The following is a 19039-nucleotide window of genomic DNA, read 5'->3' as shown; positions in this document are numbered from 1 at the left end:
TTTTGCCGATGTCCGTAACCAGTTTATCGGCACGCGTGACATGGCCATTTTTCTAGCGGTTGGCACAAAAATATGATAAATGTCCATAATCTCCACAGGAGTAACACTCAACTGGATCAGTATACCTACAGTTACCGCGATTATGGTTTAGGCCTCCACAGTTGAAGCATCCACTATAAGGTCTAGAGTCCGTTCTGCGATTCGAGTTTCTAAATTGTCCGCGATTATGATCATGCTGATGAACCCGGCGGTGAGTTGAATGGCGTTCGCGATTCGGCCTAAGTCTGGTCATAAGTACACCAGGCACAAAAAGAAACTCGTCACTTATAGTCATCCTTGCTGTTCAACAACCTGATAATTTTGGATTATTCTGAAATATACATTTTGTTAATTGGACTTTGCTTTCTCATTTGACACCCTGTTCGTCAACATCGAACAAGAATTGACCAAGATATGCGTTTCCAAACCGTCAAACCCCAAAATCAAAAGTTGCAATTTCAATTATTTTCAATGGGAACGCACTGTTGTATTGCACACAAGACGGGCCAATCAATAAAGCACACAGTGTAACAGGCACAATTGAATCGTTAAAATTGCAACTTTTGATTTTAGGGTTTGAAGGTTTGGAGGCGCATATCTTGGCCAATTCTTGTTCGATTTTCACGAATAGGGTGTCAAATGCGAAAGGCAAAGTCCAATCAACAAAATGTATATTTCAGAATAATCAAAAATTATCAGATTGTTGAACAGCAAGGATGACTATATAACTGACGAGTTTCTTTTTGTGCCTGGTGTATATACAAATCAAATCAAATCCTACATTTTATAAGGAACTACCTAGGGCTTAAAATCGATCAGTCCCGTTGTTGCTATGCGCCTCCCGATTGGTTCAAATAGCGAGCACGCGTATCGCGTTGATGCACACGAGCTGACCCGTGTCATATCGTGTCATATCACACGGGTAAGAACCAATGAGATTGCAGGAACGTTCTCAAGTGTTTAAGAATATTAGATAAAGTTTGCTTCGAGGACCGATGATGTCAAAAATATAACAATTTTTAGGTCTGAATTTGTAATATAAATATTTGCCATAAACTTTATATTATATCGCGAATTTCACAAATTCAAAATTTTGACCTTTTTTGATTCAACTTCCTCATAACCAAAATTAATGAGTGATAGGCAGTGGCGTAGATTTCTTTTTGACAGGGGGGGTGGAAAAATTTCTTCAGTGAAGTATAGTGAATCCAGCACCTTTTGGCGACAGAATAAGTTTATGGTACAAATGCGCGAAAAATGTTGCCATATTGAAGCCAAACTGGTGAAATATGCGAACAAATTGGCACTTTATGAGGTTAATCCATACACAGGCGTCAGCATGATGGATCATCACACCCACCCTGGCAAAATATTGGGGTTAGCAACTATTTCAAACTGTTGCGATTTGGTACCGTAAAATGGGGTAACTTCGGTCAGCGGGGTAACTTTGGTCGGTCAAATATATTTTTTTAAATGGTCATATTTTCGTACAGCAATATTGTTTTTAGTCATATTTGGTGTCAATTTGTTAAGAAATATATTTGGAAGAAATAATAGTCGCTCATGTCCAGTTTCCTGACCAAAAATGAGCATTTTTTTACATCTTTATGAGAAAAAATAAAAATCGATATTTGTAAGCAAGGATGTGTGCTTGATTAATTTTGCAAGGGGTCACAAAAACAACAACTTGCCCATATACATACAGCGAAGATCAATTTTTTTGATTTTTTTTTCTTCATGGAATGTAATAATACTCTGACCAAAGTTGCCCCAAATGCGGGGTAACTTTGGTCAGGCTATTTTGAACCCCTAGGGCACCCTTACGAAATTATTAAAAAATCTAGGCCTATTTCAACTTCAATGTGTGGAAGGGAATCCTAAATGTCATAAAAAAGAGTCAATTAGAAATATAATTGGTTTTGTTTGGAAGCAGTGATTTAAAAACTCTGAAAAGTGCCCAAAGTTACCCCATTTTACGGTAGTTCACAGCATTCAACAACCCAGAGCAACACAAGGACCCCAAGCTACGCCACAAACAAACACTGCGATAAACTGTGGGAAAAAAAATCGGACTAAAATTTTAAAATGCAGTGAACAAAATTACTTGACCTTTTATCCCGTTTAGGGTGAGTTTCTTGACCTTTTATCCCGTTTAGGGTGAGTTTCTTGACCTTTTAACCCGTTTAGGGTGAGTTTCGTAAATACAATTTCCCGATTAGCCATTTTCATCGAATAATTGCATTTGCCGCACTTACATGACGTTATTATCTAAAATTCAAGATCCCGGATGACAATAACTGCAATTAAATTATAGTCTTCCTTCGATTAAAATTTCTGAATCAAAATTTATGTTTTTTATGTTTTTAATTTAAAAATCAATTAAAAATATACAAGAGAAAATTTTACTAGGATCTAAAACAAAAACAAACAATTATTTGTATTTTTTGGATTTCCTCAATTTCTATTACGTGAAAGAGCCTAACATAATTGATTGGATTTGAAACATTGATATCTCCCCTTTCCTCTTCAAATAATGCCCAGAAATGCTTTTGAATATTTAGTAAAATCGCTATAAGACAGGATTTCGTCCAGAAATTTAACTGAAATCCAATATTTTTGCTTAATTTGGCCATTTAAGAGTACGACAGGTGGATAATATAAGCCATTTTTTTATTGGTCAACCTATATCACACGATGAATGAGTTGTTGTGAAATTTCAACCAATCGTAGATGGTTTTAGGAAAAGCTTTGTGAATGCGTGAGTCATCGTGAACATTTCAGATGCGTGTGAGCGTTTACAGCATGTGTGATTGTGTTCGTGGTATTTGAGTGATTGAGAAGCGCTAGCAATTCCCACACGCGATTACTCGAAGCGTTCAGCGGTCACCTACTACGTAGTCACACGTTTTGTGAGTGGCGCTATCTATGAAAAGTTTTGTGGCGTCCTGAGCAACGTTGCGTTGAGTCAAATCAGTGTAGGCCTAATTGTGGTCTTTGTGTAAACCGATTTCTTTTTTTCATCGCAAGATCGCGCGTTTTGTGAGGCAATATGAGTGCAACAGAGAGTGCATCTAGCGGTCCAACACCAGCGAAACAAAGCAAAATGGACCCACCGATTGCAGCAGAGCCGCCGGTGAGTTCAGCAGGAGACAACAATGAGTCGAATTCGGCAGCTGCTGCTGTAAAACCAAATCCAGGACTCTTTACAGATCTGGATGATAATCCAGAGACTCAAATAACTCTTGAGGACATTGATTCATGCCAGAATGAAATCGACGCTCTGAATGAGCAAGCAAGTGAGGAAATTCTCAAAGTGGAGCAGAAATTCAACAAATTGAGGAAGCCACATTTTGACAGGCGGAATGCTCTCATTCAGAAGATTCCCAATTTCTGGGTTTGCACTGTATCCTTTATTAGACATGTTGGATCAATTTGATTCACTTTTTATGTTTTTTAGCATGTATGTAATGTACTTGAATGAATGAATGTTGTGTGAATTTTATAACTAAATAAATATTAGGCCTATACAATTTATGACAATACAATACATGATAAATGTGTCTATGTCTGTGACACCACCACTGGTGTTCAGCCGGCCTCATGGAGTCTATTAAAATTGCAGTTCATTTTCATTTTACACCTGTATATATAGGGTGTGACCCTCCATGGTGTGAGTGTGACAATATCGACAGCCTCCTTCCTATTTTTTTTTTTTTTTTTTTTGAGATTTCGCCTTTTCGGTAGATCAGAAAAAAGCTCATTGTATCAATAAAAAACACCCGAGCCGAGATATATGTGCACCGGCGGTAGTTTCATTTTACAGGAGGGGTCATTTCTAGGGAGTCTACTTCATAGGTTATACTAGCCCCTTTTATAAAATTCAGAATATTATATGTAAATATCTCCCAGTTATTAGGTTTCACACACAAGAAAATCCTCATCAGGTCTGTTCATGATGAGCCTAATCGTCGGAGCTACATATGTATATTTTAAAATTTGACCCAGATGACATTTGACCTTGAATGATATCCGCTTGATTTTTAAAATGTTCCCCTCTTTCTCGCTCTCGGGTAGGTTTAATGTCCCATTCGGAGCAATTTAAAAAGTTGATCCCAGATGACCTTTGACCTTGAATGACATGTTCCCTTTCTCAGGTAGGTTTGATGTCCACCAAATTTTCAAGAGCCCAATCTGAGCAATTTTATAATTTGATCCCAGATGATCTTTGACCTTGAATGACAGGCTTGATTTTTAACATGTTTGAACATCTCTTTCTCGGGTAGCTTTAATTTCCACCTCTTTCTCAGGTAGGTTTAATTTCCACCAAATTTTCAAGAGCCCAATCGGAGCAATTTTAAAATTTGACCACAGATGAACCTTTGACCTTGAATGACCTCCACTTGCTTTTTAACATGTTCTCCGAACAGGATTATGTCCAAGTTTAACTCCACAGAAGTTGAATCAAAATCTTATTCTATCTGAATTGGAAGTTGGAAAAGTTACAGATGGGGCAAAATGTGCATTTCTTAAGGGGGTACTACACCCCTCGATAAATTTGTGTCTATTTTTGCATTTTTCTCAAAAACTAATAACACACTGGTAACAAAAGTTATGTGTATTATAGGGGCAAGGAATCCAATTACTACACTGAAATTTCAGTGACTCAAGACAAGCGGTTCAGTATATGATACAAATGTAGGAAACAAGGTACATCCAGGGGTAGCACTAGAACTAAACACTCCAGTGTCCGCAGGGACCCCCTGAACTTGCAGAAAATTAAAAGTAGGGGGTCCTGAGTAGAGTTTGGCAAGTCCGAGTTACACAAATGCAGCATAAATAGTATGTCTGCAATAGCGCTAGATTGAAAAACTGGGGGTCTGCAGGGACCTCTGAACTCTGAATTTAAAAACAGGGGGTCCTAACTCTATTTTGGTGGGTCCGGGACCCCAAAAAGCGACCTAGCGCTACCCCTGGGTACACCCTAGCGGTACCTTATTTCTGATCATAAATAACAAACCGCTTGTCTTGGGTCACTGAAATTCCAGTGTAGTAATTGGATTCCTTGCCCCTATCATTATATACATGTACACAACTTTTGTTACCACTGTGTTATTACCGGTAGTTTTTGAGAAAAATGCAAAAATAGACACAAATTTATCGAGGGGTGTAGTACCCCCTTAATCATATTGTAATTCCATTTGTGATGTTGAATGGTCGAGCCTTAGCATTTAGCTCTAGGTCACTCCAAAACCAATTTAAGTAATAAAAAAATGATATTGTTTTTCCTTAAAAAATTTTCACCTAAATATTATAAGATGACCAACCAGATTTTTTCATTATGGTCAGAGGGTCAAATCCTCACCCTTCCCCCCCCCCCATCCATGCTTTTTTTAGCCAGACACCCTTTAGGCCAAAAAAAAATTGTTGTGTTGCCCTCACGCGCCCGGTCGTAAATTGTGAAAATTCCCGACCGGCATTTTTATTTTTATTTTTTATTTTTATACACTTTTTCTCATATTTTTCATATAATTACGTGTTTTTCCCCGTTTTTTCCACCATTGAAAATATTGCCGACTCGGTGGATCGAATTTAAAATGAACGTCGATGAATCTGACTTGTTTTGTGTACATAGCTAGTCTCTTGTCACTTGCTTGAATTCTCGATCACGAACTGTGCACGCCACGTGCAAGCCAGTCTGTGTTAAAGCCTATCGGAATATTAATTAAGCGTAATATTTTGTTAATCCGTATATTCATTAATTTATCAAATCGTAATTCAAGAAGAAAATAAATAAATGTGTAATATTTTTACTTAAAATACACTAAAATATTTTGTTAATGTTTTTTGATGAATTACAAATATTGATGAAAAGATTTATATGGTATTTTACCGTTTTACGCTTTCAAATATTCATTCATACAAATGTACAGCGTTCGAAATTTTGGTTGTCCGGTTGCCCGGGACAACTAAAAATGTCGCCGGACAACCAAAAATACTGATTCGGTTGTCCGCCGGACAACCATAAATCTAGCCAAAAGTCACATTTGTAGGCCTACGGACAACCAAAAACTTAGACGGACAACCAGAAATTATAATCTGGTTGTCCGTGGGACAACCATTTATTTTTCCTAAATTCGAACACTGCAAATGTATATTTCAAAAGTCTATCGGAATATTAAAAAAGCGTACTATTTTATCAGTCCATATATTCATTAATTTATCAAATCAAAATTCAAGAAAAAATAAATACCGTATTGTTTGTAATAAACGCCCCGGGGGCGTTGCATTTTTCCAAAAGGGGGGCGTTTATTGAAGGTGAATTGTCAGTGAAAAAAACTTTAAAATCGGGTTAAATTCCCCGATGGTGCTCCTGTAGAAAGGAGGAATTTACGGCTATACTAATGCCAACGCCCATGGAAAATATCATTTTCGTGGTAAATAAATCAAAATTACACCCGTAAGTACATCATCAAGCAATAATCTAGTGAAATTCTACCATAACTAGCCAATGGAATGGATGAAAGTGTGAGTCATAACAGGTTTTGTCCATGCAATTTACCGATCGTCTCTGACAAGACTGACTGACTGACTGATGCCAGTTTTAAGCTTACTCACATGATATAGCATGGATTTTTAATCAATTTTTCACAGAAAAATTGGAGGGGGGGCGTTTATTACAAACAATACGGTATGTAATATTTTTACTCCAAATACACTAAAATATTCTTGAAATGTTTATTGATGAATTAAAATATTAATAAAATGATTTATATGGTATTTACCGGTTCCAAATGTTCATAAATATATTTTCAAAATTAAAAAGTATGTGATGCATCTCGCACTGAATTTGTGTTGTTTATGGTACATATACCGTTACCATGGATTTTGTGATGTATGACTGCAACTGCTGGTTCTGAAACCGTATAAATTTAGCTTTGTCAAAGCTGTATCTTTGACGATAACCTTGCAAGAAATATGGAGAAAGGGTGGAAGCTGGTAGCGTAGATGGATTAGAGAATTTTGAACTGAAACGCGGCCGGGCCAAATGGGCCGTGGTACACGGTAGAAAGTCTTTAGGCCTACAAAAATGTACATTAATAAAAAAAATTTTTAAATCCTGACCGTCCGACCCTCCCGTTTTTTGGCTTGTGAGGGCAACACAACTTTTTTTTTTGGCCTTATCAGGAATCAAATCCCCACCCTTTTATGACCAATGTAGTTGTCAAATTCTGTTGACTGAACATCGTCCCTACTCCCTAGAACACTTGGGTTTCATTTTAATATCCCCTGCACCATCATTGTCCATTTTAGAACATAAATTGATGCAGAATTTATCCTCATTTAACAAACAATTTTCTTCTTCATCTGAAACAGTTGAGTTGCAACATTATTGGCACAATTACTCGCCCCAAAAGGTCCCTAACTGCCTATTTTCGAACTCGTTTCCATTATCAATCCTTTTGTTTCGTTTTGACAACAACACACACTACATACATGTACACTCGTGCACATGGTCGACATCCTGAATGAATTGATCGATTCAGATTCAACGTTATGGACATGTATAACATTGTAACATATAAAATTAAAACTTGTTTACAAAGAGATGTATACGACTATACGTTATACAAAAATATATATCTATCTATACAAAAGATCATATAAACTTATTAGGTTACCTTTAAAACTGTTACAAGCGGTACTTCATACACAATATCAAATGAGATACAAAAGATCATTTATAAAAAAAATTTTAAATGAAAGAATTTAAATTATAAACTTTATGATAAATAAAACTGAAAAGAATTAAAATGAAACATCTTTCAGAATATTTTTGAAAGTAAATTCTGTATGCATTAATTAAGTGGGGGAAGGGGTTATTTGAACAACACCCCCCCCCCCCAGATTTTTCTTCTTCTTTCCCATAAAAACCCAAAGTTGTGAAAAATTCCCCTTTTTTGCAGCAAAATGTGTAGCTTTTGCCCTCCCTCACCCCCCCAAAAAAAAAAAAAAATTCACTCTGTCCCCACCCCCAAATGCATGGCTACAATGTATACAGTCGATGTTTAGATTGAGATTGTACTAATTAGAAACAATCGATGTACATTCGTGTAGTCTTGATTCAGAAAATATACTGCATTGTATACATGTAGTTTGACCATATAGGTTTGACCAAACTAGGCAAAATAGGTCAAGCCCTACATGTACATGAGGCCTAATTCCTCAATTGCAGGCCTCGAATTAACCCACGGCACCCATGGCATTTTGCCGTGGGTGCCCATCCCCACTGCCGTAATGCCCTCAAAATATGTCCTTTACCCAAGGCAGTTACTTGCCTTGCCCTCTAATGAAGTTGCCTTCGGTGCCCCAGCCCTGCCCCTTCATTATAAAATCATCTATCTATGTTTGTGTGTGTTTTCTTCACTTTTGAGAAATTGCCTTGGTGCCCTTCTCAAATTTTCAACAGTTGCCATGATGCCCTCTTGAAATATTACAAACTGCGGTGCTGCCTTGCCTTTTCAGTGAAAATCTGAGGCAATTTTCAATATGCCCTAAAAAAGTTGCTGTGCCCCTTCAGATCCTTAATTCGAGGGCTGCTCAATTGATTAATTTTGATGCAATGAAAAATATAATTAAAATTGTAGGCAAAAGCAGGCATATGTTTTGTACACACTTGCAATTCTTTCATACATTTTGTACATTAAAACACAATTGGTACCGGTACCGTACCGTACCAAGGTTCTAGTAATCATGTGTAACAGAGTTTTACATGCAGAGGGAGGGGGGTTAACACCTCATCTGGCATGGCATCAATGTTAGGGACATGCTGTGTCACCCCCACCAGTTACATGCTGTCTCCCCTATCATATTAGACGAGCTAGCATAAATTTCAGAATCAGTTTGGATTCCCAATTTAGGGACAGAGTCAGATGTGGGTTAGAAAATTCTTGGTAAGTCAACATAAAACTAATCTTGAATTTATGCATGAAAATTAATGAAATGAAGCTTTCTGGAATGGTTGTATTATCCGTCTGTCAAGTAGTGTCAACAGACAGAAAATCTCAACTTTTTTTACTAAGTTTGGGGAATAAAGCTATGGATCCAAAGTTGCTCCTTTAAGTTTAAAGAACATGTATACATGTACACTAAAGGAAGGATCTACAATGTAGGGGGGCCTATAGGTAGTGGTGCTACATGTATACTGCTAATAACAGGGTGAAATCTTAAAACCTAGATTTCTGGTATAACAATTAGTGGGTTCGCCGTCGGACAAGTTTAGGACTGTCAAGCTTTCGTCAGGAGTAGCTCAGACTTCTTCAGGACAAAGTACCTAAGAATGAGACATGTAGGCCGCCCCTTGCCTAATGATGGCTCTGAAAAGAGCTGTTCACTGAAGACTGCCCCTTGTCAACACAGAACAAGCAGATCTCGCCTATAATTTTATAGGCTTTGGTGGCTCTGAAAAGAGCCATTCACTGGAGACTCCCTTGTCTACAGAAAACAAGCAGATCTAGCCTATCTGCTAAATTTAAAGGTTTGGTGGCTCTGAAAAGAGCCGTTTACTGCTGAAGACTGCCCCTTGTCTACAGAAAACAAGCAGACCTCGCCTATCTGCAAAATTTAAAGGTTAGGTTTGGTGGCTCTGAAAAGAGCCGTTCACTGAAGACTGCTCCTTGTCAACAGAAAACAATTTTCTGGTGTAAATTCCTTAACATTTCTTGCCATCAGTTTATAAATCACCCACAGATGTCTGCCAGACTGTCAGAGGAAGATGAGGAATGCCTCCATTATTGCAAGAGGATAGAAGTAGAGGAGTTTGAAGACATCAAGTCAGGGTACAGAATCAAATTTGTCTTCAATGAAAATCCATTCTTTGGTAATGACATCATCTACAAAGAATTTCATCTCAGCACAACAGGTAGGTATACAAAGGTTATGGCTGGTATGCACAAAAGATTTAGACCGGGTCTAAAGTTAGACCTGGTCTAAGTGGAATTTAGTCTCAGGTGAAAGGACATTTTCCTTTACATTTGCTTAAAAGTTATTTTGTATTATTTTTGAACTTTGTATTAAAATCTTTAGAATTTGCTAGCTACTATTGGAAGGAAATAATAGTAAAGGACTATTCCTCATCGAACTAACTTCCACTTAGACCAGGTCTAACTTTAGACCTGGTCTAACTCTTTGTGCATACGGTCCATAGGTCTAAACCCTAATATAATCCGTACCCCAACCCTTAACTTCATCCTAACCTAACCTTAGCTCTAACCCTAAACCTAACCATTACCATAATCCTTACCTTACCCTAAACTTAAATAACCTGGACTCTAATCCTAACTCTGACCCTAAACACTAACCTTAATGATAACCCTAACTGTATCCCTAACCCTTAGCCTAATCATGCACTGGCTTTTGAGAGAAATGAAATACATTGTACTCCTCTACAGCTCTTCTTAAGTTGCATTTGCAAGAGCGATTTATATACATGTAGCGCCTCATTAAATTCTTTTGTTTTAATGGTCACAGGTGCAAACAGCTCTTCTAAAGCTCTCCTTGATGAAGAGATCAGAAGAGCATTCTACAGCTCTTTTCTAATTTTCAAAAGGCAGTCTCTGCTAATCCTAATCTAAAATGTCCTAAACCTTAACTTTAACCCTTATCAGACTAATCAGCTGTTCTGATGTGAAGGAGTTCCCTTCAAACATTCCAATGAATTTCAAAAATCAGCACTGAGGAAAAAATACATACACATGGCAAGAGACTGCGTTTTGGGGAAGGTATATATTTGAAGGGAAATTAACCTTTCTATCTGAATAATTAGAAATCCAAGTGCTTCAATATAGTATTATTACCCAGTGGTCTTACAAACATGGCCTTTAAATGATGATGATATACATGTCTCTTTTGATCCACCCACCAGGTGAACCAGCTAGTCAGTCCACACCCATCAAATGGAAACCAAACATGGACCTCACAACAAAGAACAAAGGAATGGTAAAGGGCAGGAAAAGAACATTTGATGGCGAAAGCTTCTTCAGTTGGTTTGCAGACCACACAGATCCAGCCAATGATGAAATTGCAGAGGTGGGTTATGGTATTTTAAGGGGGTACCACATGTACACCCCTGCCCAATTTTGTGTCTTTTTGCATTTTTCTCAAAATGATAGCACATTGGTCACATGTAAGATATGTATATTATAGGGGCAAGGACTACAACTACTGCACTGAAAATTTTATTTCAGCACAGACAACAGTTGTGGAGTTACAGTCAAAAATGAGAGAAAACCAATATTTGATCAATAAATCAATAACTACTTGTCTTGAGTCACTGAAATTCCAGTGTAGTAACTGGATTCCGTGTCCCTATAATATACATAACTTTTGTTACCAGTGTTTTATTAGTTTTTGAAAAAAATGCAAAAATATTCACAAATTTATCAAGGGATGTAGTACCACCTTAAGGGATGCACAAGTTTGATTTTATATTTTTGCGAAACCATGAAATGGTATCGGCCTACATTCTAGTGTATCTTACTTACTTACTCACTGACCAACCATTTGGTCTGAAATGGACACATCTCGAAATGCCACAAAGGTATGACCTACCAAGTGGTGTCAAATTAAAGAGAGAAAAAGTAAAGAATATAATAAAAACATGAGACCTGGGTCAATATTCATATTTTGGGTCCTTTTCATATCTCGAAATGCCAAGATGGTATGAGCCCCCGAGTGGTGTTTTAAAAATGAAAGAGAAAGAAGTACGGTACAAATAATATATTAAAATAATTTTCCCCACCGGGGGTGACACTCATGATAAGACCTGGGTCAATATTCATATTTTGGGTCTTTCTCATATCTTGAAATGCCAAGAAGGTATGACCCCCTCCCCTCGAGTGGTGTCAAATGAAAGAGTAAAGAATATAATAAAAAATAATTGCCAGGGGGAGACACTCATCTTAAGACTCGGGTCAATATATTCCTATTTTGGGTTCTTTTCATAGCTAGATATCCCATGGTTCAGCTGTGGTGCGGTAACCGCTCTAGTTGATAAAGACTCAATTATTCCTTTTTGATGGCTTTAGCCATATAGGGGGATCTTGACAGCGATATATATTCTTGAGCTGGGGGTGTACAATTTTATAACATTCCATTTTCCCACATGTTAAGAGCATTTTCTGATATCCAAAAATATCATCATATACCATGTGATGCCAACAGGAATGAGGTCAAAGAGAGATAGGGTCACTTGAGGTCATAATATGGTTGTTGTTGGGTTTTTTGAGTTTAAAAAAACCAAAACAATGTGCCTCTTTTAGGGGTATTGAAGGTTTGTTTCCCTCAATTTTATGGACCTTTTTTACAAGCTGCAAAAGCCAAGCCCTCATTGGGGGAACCGCACCAGGGGGAACAGCCTTTTCGGCAGGGACACATTTTCGTACCTCGTAATTTACTGACCTACTTGTTAATTTTGTTCATGCTTTGTTTTTTTCAGGTGATCAAAGATGATATGTGGCCCAATCCCCTGCAGTACTACTTGGTGCCAGAGAATGGTGTCAAATTAGACAGGTAGGACTCTCATTCCCATGGGCAAAGTTCATAATTTGCATGCAACAATCATACTGCACTCAAAAAGTACCGGTATCTGAACACTTACATTGTAAACCAAAGGAGTATCCTAAAGATTCTAAAACTTAATTGCAAAATAAAGTAGTGAATAGATGGAAAATTTTGTTCTATGAACCTTATTCGGCAGGTTCGGCTGGATGCGATTTTATTCCACTAAGCTGTACTCATTTGAATGACAAATGGTCAAGTTTCAAAAGTGACAAAGTGACTGATGTCACCTGTCTATCAAACTCAGTTAAACAGTTTATTTAAATGATGATTGAAATTTCTGAAAGCAGCAATAAAACAGTGGTACTTGTAATATCCACTCATATATGATTTTTTTTTCACCCACAGTGATGAAGACTTAGACGACGAAGACGACTACGACGATGAGGAAGATGACGATGAAAACGTAGTGGTGCTGGATGAAGATGGTGAAGAAGATGAGGATGATGAAGAAGAAGGTATTGAAGAACTTGGTGAGTGGTGTGGGGTTATGTTCCATCACCACATCGTCATATCATACCACATCATATTAACCCTTCCTACTAACACCCAAGGCATTAGCCAGAGGGGCATCTTTGTCAAAAATACCTTATTCTACAAAATCAGGGTGTCCACTTCCTATTCACCCCATTATAAAAATCAGAATTTTAGGGTGTCCAAATTGAAAACAGGGCATCCAAATGACACCTTTACACCCCTCTGGCTAATGCCTTGCTAACACCTCAAAAAAGAATGTCCTCAGTCACTTGTATGTATGGTTATAACTTGGAGTACATTAATTGAAAGTAGCACAGAGTTGTAAGAGGCTGTTAAAAAAACCTGAGGTGTGAGTGAGCTGAACATTTGTTTGGAGCATAATCTTTTTAGTGAACGTTAGGGATCAGGAAATATGCTATGGGGGTGTCACACCCTTAATTTTTTTTTGCTTCCCTGGTTAAAATTATGAAAAGGATTGGAATTAATTAAGAAATTAATGGCTGAATGAATTGGTGTGATTCAAAGAAAAGTTGCAGCATCACTTACAGTTGAAAAGGGTACATTTAAAAAAAATGAGTATCAACCTTGCATGATGGGCTCCCAATTGAACAGACTACGGTCAGCGCTGGTTCTTTTCGATCCATGACACGCTGACTGCCACTTACTTTAGGTGAGCGGAACCTGTATGGCTATACAATTTTGTCGTTTCACTTTCCAAATCGCAGCAAATTCATTGCAATTATTAAATTTCTTAATTGTTTTTACACAAGTTTGGAACTGGAAAATGTTTTTAGTTCATTTGAAAAATACCCTTTTTAATGATTTATCTGTCACTTTAAAGCACATATTTTTTATTGCACTTTACCTGGGATCACAGTGTGATCATCACACACTCGTTCACTGCACTCAATACCCACTCACCCCCACTAGTGATACATTCACTCAAAGTCAATGAAGTGCAATATCAATTTAAATCCTGCCGTAGCCTATTCGCCAATGTTGGGCTTTATCTTTTCACAATTTCTACTATTCACATGTTGAGGAAATTTTGACAGACCCCACTTGCATCTCTGGTGATTGGTTTATTGACTGCCTGGTCGAGTGAGTGAATGAATCGGTGAGAGTAAGTGGGTATTGAGTGCAGTGAAAGTCAGGTTGTGATTACAGTGATTAATTTTAAAACATAAAATTCTCTTAATACCTTTTCCAGTTAAACTTATCCTTACCCATTTGGGCAGTACACTCCAAATCAGAAACCTGGGGCACGGTGGCTCAGTGGTTATGGCCTTGGACTCATAATCCGAGAGCTTGCTTGACGTGCGTGGGTTCGATTCCCGTCCCACCACCGTGTTGCGCCCTTGGGCAAGGCGCTTTGCCTCGCTTGCCTCACCCCACCCAGGTGCAATGGGAAGCTGTTAGGGGTAGTCACAGTCGTTGTACTGATGGACCCTGCGCCACTTGTAGGCTGCAAACATGGTTCCGACATATTCTAATGACGGCGGAATAAATGTAAAGCGCTTTGAGGCTGTTTACGGCATAAAGCGCTATATAAATATCTACATTTATTTATTTTTTTATTTTAAACCTGTCAGTGCATTGAAACAAAAATAAACTAAGTTACCTCTTTGTCTTTCCTTTGCAGGTGATGATGACGATGATGAACTTGGTGATGATGCCGTCTTAGAAGGTAATAATTTATACTAAATTTGTACCAAATTTGTATATCCCAATTATAAGATCCAGAATTATGATGAGTTAGATGATATAGAACAGGCCTTAAAATAATTTTGTTATTTTGGGGGCCACTTTTGACAAAAATTACCCAGTAATTTAACTTTTGTGGGCTGCTTTCAGGATTTCCTGGGTTTAATACCCATAATCCCATTTTATTGTGAGCCACAAGCAATACAAATTGGCAAGGCAAAAATGATGTCGCTTTTGCAAGTTAAAGAAATCGCAACTTTCGAGCGATATCGCTTGACACATGAATGCATCAACTAATCACTTTCTATCAACTGGATCTATTTTGCTAATAAATTTACCTTTATTGATTATTAACTTTTGTTGATGAATTAATTCAAAACAATAATTATTGACAGCAATGGATGTTCTAAAAATGTATTTTGTGGCATTTAAAAAAAATGTTAATTGTCGTTTGCAATCGCTATCGCTGTGATTAGTATAAATACAAAAGCGACAAGCGATGCATAGCAAAATTTGGTGATTGATGCAGCTTTATATAACATTCATGTATAATTTGTCATATTTTACAGAAGAGGAGGAAGAAGACTTAGAAGGAGAAGAAGGTGATGAAGATTTAGAAGAAGGAGATGAAGCTGAAGAAGGAGAAGATGACGATTCAAAAGCTTCAGCGCCATAGATCAACAGCCAATCAAATTACCGGAACTGATTATTCAAATTGGTTATGCTAATTCTCCAAACAACCTCTATACACCATGGTAATGTGATGGTTATATGGGTACCTCCTCTCTTGCTTTAGAGAGTCTGGTAGTTTGGGCACCAAGGCACCTATTTTGTGTTGTAAATATTTGTTATAATACATGGTTTTAATATCCACCTTCAATTGGAATACGTTTGGAAGTGGTGTGCTAGCTATCAGCGCTTAATGAATGATATCAAATGCAAAGGGAACCTGATTCAGTGATGTCTTTGACTCGGTGGTTTATCTCTGTTGGTATGTTTGCTGCTGTCAGACCCATGCATCACGGTGGCTTGGGAGATGTGGCTTATCATAGCCGGCCAGGAAAATCAAAAGTGACCAAGCTGTCATATAATTACACACAGTGGATACAAAATTGGCACATTATCCACCCAAATTGGGTGCTCTTTCCTTCCAAAATGTGACTTTCTATTTAGTGCTGTTGCATCCAACACAGGAGTGGATGTCACATTGGCCCCAATCCACCCAAATTTGTTACATTTTCCTCCCAATTTTAGGCTCTTTACAATTGGTGAATTCCAAATACAATGCTGCTTCTTTCCATCTCATTCCTGCTACCAACCAACTGATCTTTGACTGTCATAGCCTATCAGGAATTTTCCCAATGTTCATTAACCAACGACAACATTGAGTCAAGATGTAGATGTGGATCCACTGTGCAGCTGATGTCACAAGCTGTTGTCCCACTAGTGCGGGGTCTTTGGACTTTTTCACTACTTTTGTGTTATAAGCAACAGCCCTTCTCATCCAACCAAATCCAGATCCACTTAAGTCTTTACCTGTTAACTAACTTTAAGCAAGCAAACTCAGTTGCTATAGTTTACTTATGCATAGTCATAATTTCAATTGTACTTTTGGAGCAATCCGGCTAGTTTTCAATCATTTCTACCCCTCCCTAATTTGTCGTAGAAGTGATGATGTAACAGGATTAATTACCATAGCAATAGATGCATACAATTTTTGAGTAGATCACCCTGCACTACAACGTTCATACTGTACCGTAACACCGTACCTATGCATCGAACCATAGATGTCAAAGAAATGCTAATCACTTGTACCTGTAAGATTGGTATCTTTGAAGAGAGCAGTAAATTGTATTCAGTCTATAATTGCAGACATTCACAGGTGATGAGTGCAACATGCTTATTGTGCAGGGCGATCTATTCAAAAATTGTATTCATCTATTGCTATGGTAGTTATTCCGATTATTACATAACTTCAAAGCTAATAGAATATGTGTTGTAACAATAACTGGGATTTGACTCAAAACTAATCAAATAATTGTTTGATTATAGAGCCATTCAGTAATATGCCTGCATCACCCTTAAACAGACAAGTTGTGGGACAACCATATACAAATAGTAGAGATGAAAATAATTAGTAATGGACAAACATTTAACTTGGAAATTGAAATACAAATATCATACTTTTGTTTTATTCATGCATAAACAAGGTAGCCAAATTTGGAAACCATCCATGTTACAAGCATATAAGCAATCATGTTGGATCATGCTGCATATTTATGAATTCTTCGCAATTTGTTAGAAAATAAGTGTCTGCTGTTATGACCAAACTGATCTTGTTTATGCTAACTTGCCACTTGGAGCAGGGAATTATTGAATGACTCTGTAATAGAAGGCTTTAATAAGGCATATCATCATCAATGTTTGTGCTATTAGGCAGTACATGAAGGGAAACAAGAGGACATTTTCACAATAATGGTATATGGTATAAAACATGACTTCATGGATACTGGTGGAAGTTTGCATGTATATATCTTTGGGACCAAATGATATTATCAATTCATGTGTCACGAGTAACTGTTGTGTTTGAACATGAAAGTGTCGACATATTCAAGAATAACACTTCCAATTCAAAACAACTTTAATTGAGTAAAGAAAATGAGGTATGGACTTGAGTACAGCAATATTTGTTGTTTGGTCCTAAAACTTCATTTTGAGATAACCGTAAGAAGTTTTCAATTCACATAAAAAATAATAGCATTTCACTGGAATTTCAAGATCAGTGTTGATGGGACTTTACTGTCTATTCTTAAACACTTGAGAACGTTCCTGCAATCTTATTGGTTCTTACCCAGCTTTACCCTGGTGATATTGCGCGTGTGCGTCGACGCAATACGCGTACTCGCTATTTGGACCAATCGGAGGCGCACAGCAACAACGGGACTGATCAATTTTAAGACCTGGGTAATTCCTTGCAAAATGTAGGATTTAATTTGATTAAAATTTGTATGATATTTTCATTTGAACTGAGAATGAGAATAAAGTTATTGTTTTTAGCCGCTGGAGTGTATCTATCGTCTCATATAACACGGGCGACATCATTATTTTAAGTAAAACAACAAGGCGAATACCTTTATTCTCTAACTATTTTATGGACACTTTTCCGCTGAGACAATTGTGTGTTCGGTTGTCTGCAGTGATTTTTGACCGCACGTGTCGCAGAGCTAGATGTTTTGCTTTCCCCTTTAAAAAGATGATCGACAACTGTCTTGAACTGTTCAAGTTTGGTTACATTAATGATGGTTACAATGTAATGATACATTACTGTATATCTGGTAGTTTTTGTTAGGTTTTTATTTCCATGATACTTTTCACAGATAATTTCAGAAGCACACATTTACAAAGGCCAAGAAAATATTTTTGACCCTTGTTTTCCATTTAGGTCTTCAGTCAACTGAATAAAACGAGACCATGAACTATAAACTGTAAAATGGGTGGAAAATTAGAACCACTCAAATAGCTTGCTATACAATAATGAGGCATTATGTATCTTGTTATACAAGGAGGTACAGACTTTGAAGAAAGACGCAAGGCATATTTTCATACCAAACACTGTACATTTTGAATAAAATGTACTATTTGTTGGATAATACAGCTAATTGTTGTAGGTTACACATGTAGTTACTAGTAGTTGCTAATAAATCCAAATTGTGTAAATAATATGATCATTGTGTAGTTAATTTTACACATGGCTACCAGTTTTCTTTTAAATATAATGAATTTTTTGTTTCATTATCTTTGTGAAATCATTTTGGATGTCCTATGTTCTCTCTCCACAAAGGAGTTACTATCAGCTTCAGCTTGGATGGCTGTTTAGAAGAGGTAGATTCAATAATTTGTTGAGACTGGTGCCAGGTTCAATTGGGCTCAGTGGAAGGGTGGGCATAGGGATGTGTGGCAGATTTTGGGTGCTTTTTGATATACTTTGGGGTCACAATTTTCAGAAGTATTAATTGACTCCAATTGCTGTCACAATCCAAGGATATCAGTCGAGGTATCAGTAGGAGGGACATGATGTTGCTCTACCATTTTTCATCCTGATGTGGCAGTGACATCAATGTGTTGAGGCAACTGTTTCGTACGCGCATCTATGCAGCGTCTTTAAGCGCATGCATGTGCATACCAGCGCTTTGAGCAAACACTA

At 37.4% G+C, this 19039-nt stretch overlaps 1 protein-coding gene and 1 long non-coding RNA gene across 3 annotated transcripts in view; one reads left to right on the top strand and one right to left on the bottom strand.

Annotated features, from left to right (window-relative positions):
- LOC140159268 (uncharacterized) overlaps nt 1-19039 on the bottom strand; it is a 486168-nt gene that overhangs the window by 458497 nt on the left and 8632 nt on the right. The gene's annotated exons all lie outside the window — the stretch shown is intronic.
- On the top strand, nt 2881-17229 carry LOC140159266 (protein SET-like). Of its 2 annotated transcripts, none has more exons than XM_072182680.1 (7): nt 2881-3442; nt 9769-9958; nt 10961-11124; nt 12533-12606; nt 13003-13112; nt 14774-14818; nt 15405-17229. In XM_072182680.1, exons 1-7 carry the CDS (start codon nt 3089-3091, stop codon nt 15509-15511), a joined length of 1044 nt encoding a protein of 347 aa, XP_072038781.1. In that variant the 5' UTR covers nt 2881-3088; the 3' UTR covers nt 15512-17229. The 2 variants fall into 2 exon arrangements, with proteins under 2 accessions (XP_072038781.1, XP_072038780.1); XM_072182679.1 differs by having other exon boundaries at nt 13003-13127.

This window comes from Amphiura filiformis, chromosome 8, assembly GCF_039555335.1.
Source record: "Amphiura filiformis chromosome 8, Afil_fr2py, whole genome shotgun sequence".
Lineage (NCBI taxonomy): Eukaryota > Metazoa > Echinodermata > Ophiuroidea > Amphilepidida > Amphiuridae > Amphiura > Amphiura filiformis.
Note: the sequence above shows the minus strand (reverse complement) of the source record. Positions and strands in the feature narration are given on the sequence as shown.

Bases quoted from the DNA above. Each gene is read 5' to 3' on its own strand.
- LOC140159266 (XM_072182679.1), top strand. From the start codon at position 3,089: ATGAGTGCAACAGAGAGTGCATCTAGCGGTCCAACACCAGCGAAACAA. The intron at 9,959-10,960 runs GTAGGTATACAA...TCCACCCACCAG, and splicing joins ATTTCATCTCAGCACAACAG to GTGAACCAGCTAGTCAGTCC. The intron at 14,819-15,404 runs GTAATAATTTAT...CATATTTTACAG, and splicing joins TGATGATGCCGTCTTAGAAG to AAGAGGAGGAAGAAGACTTA.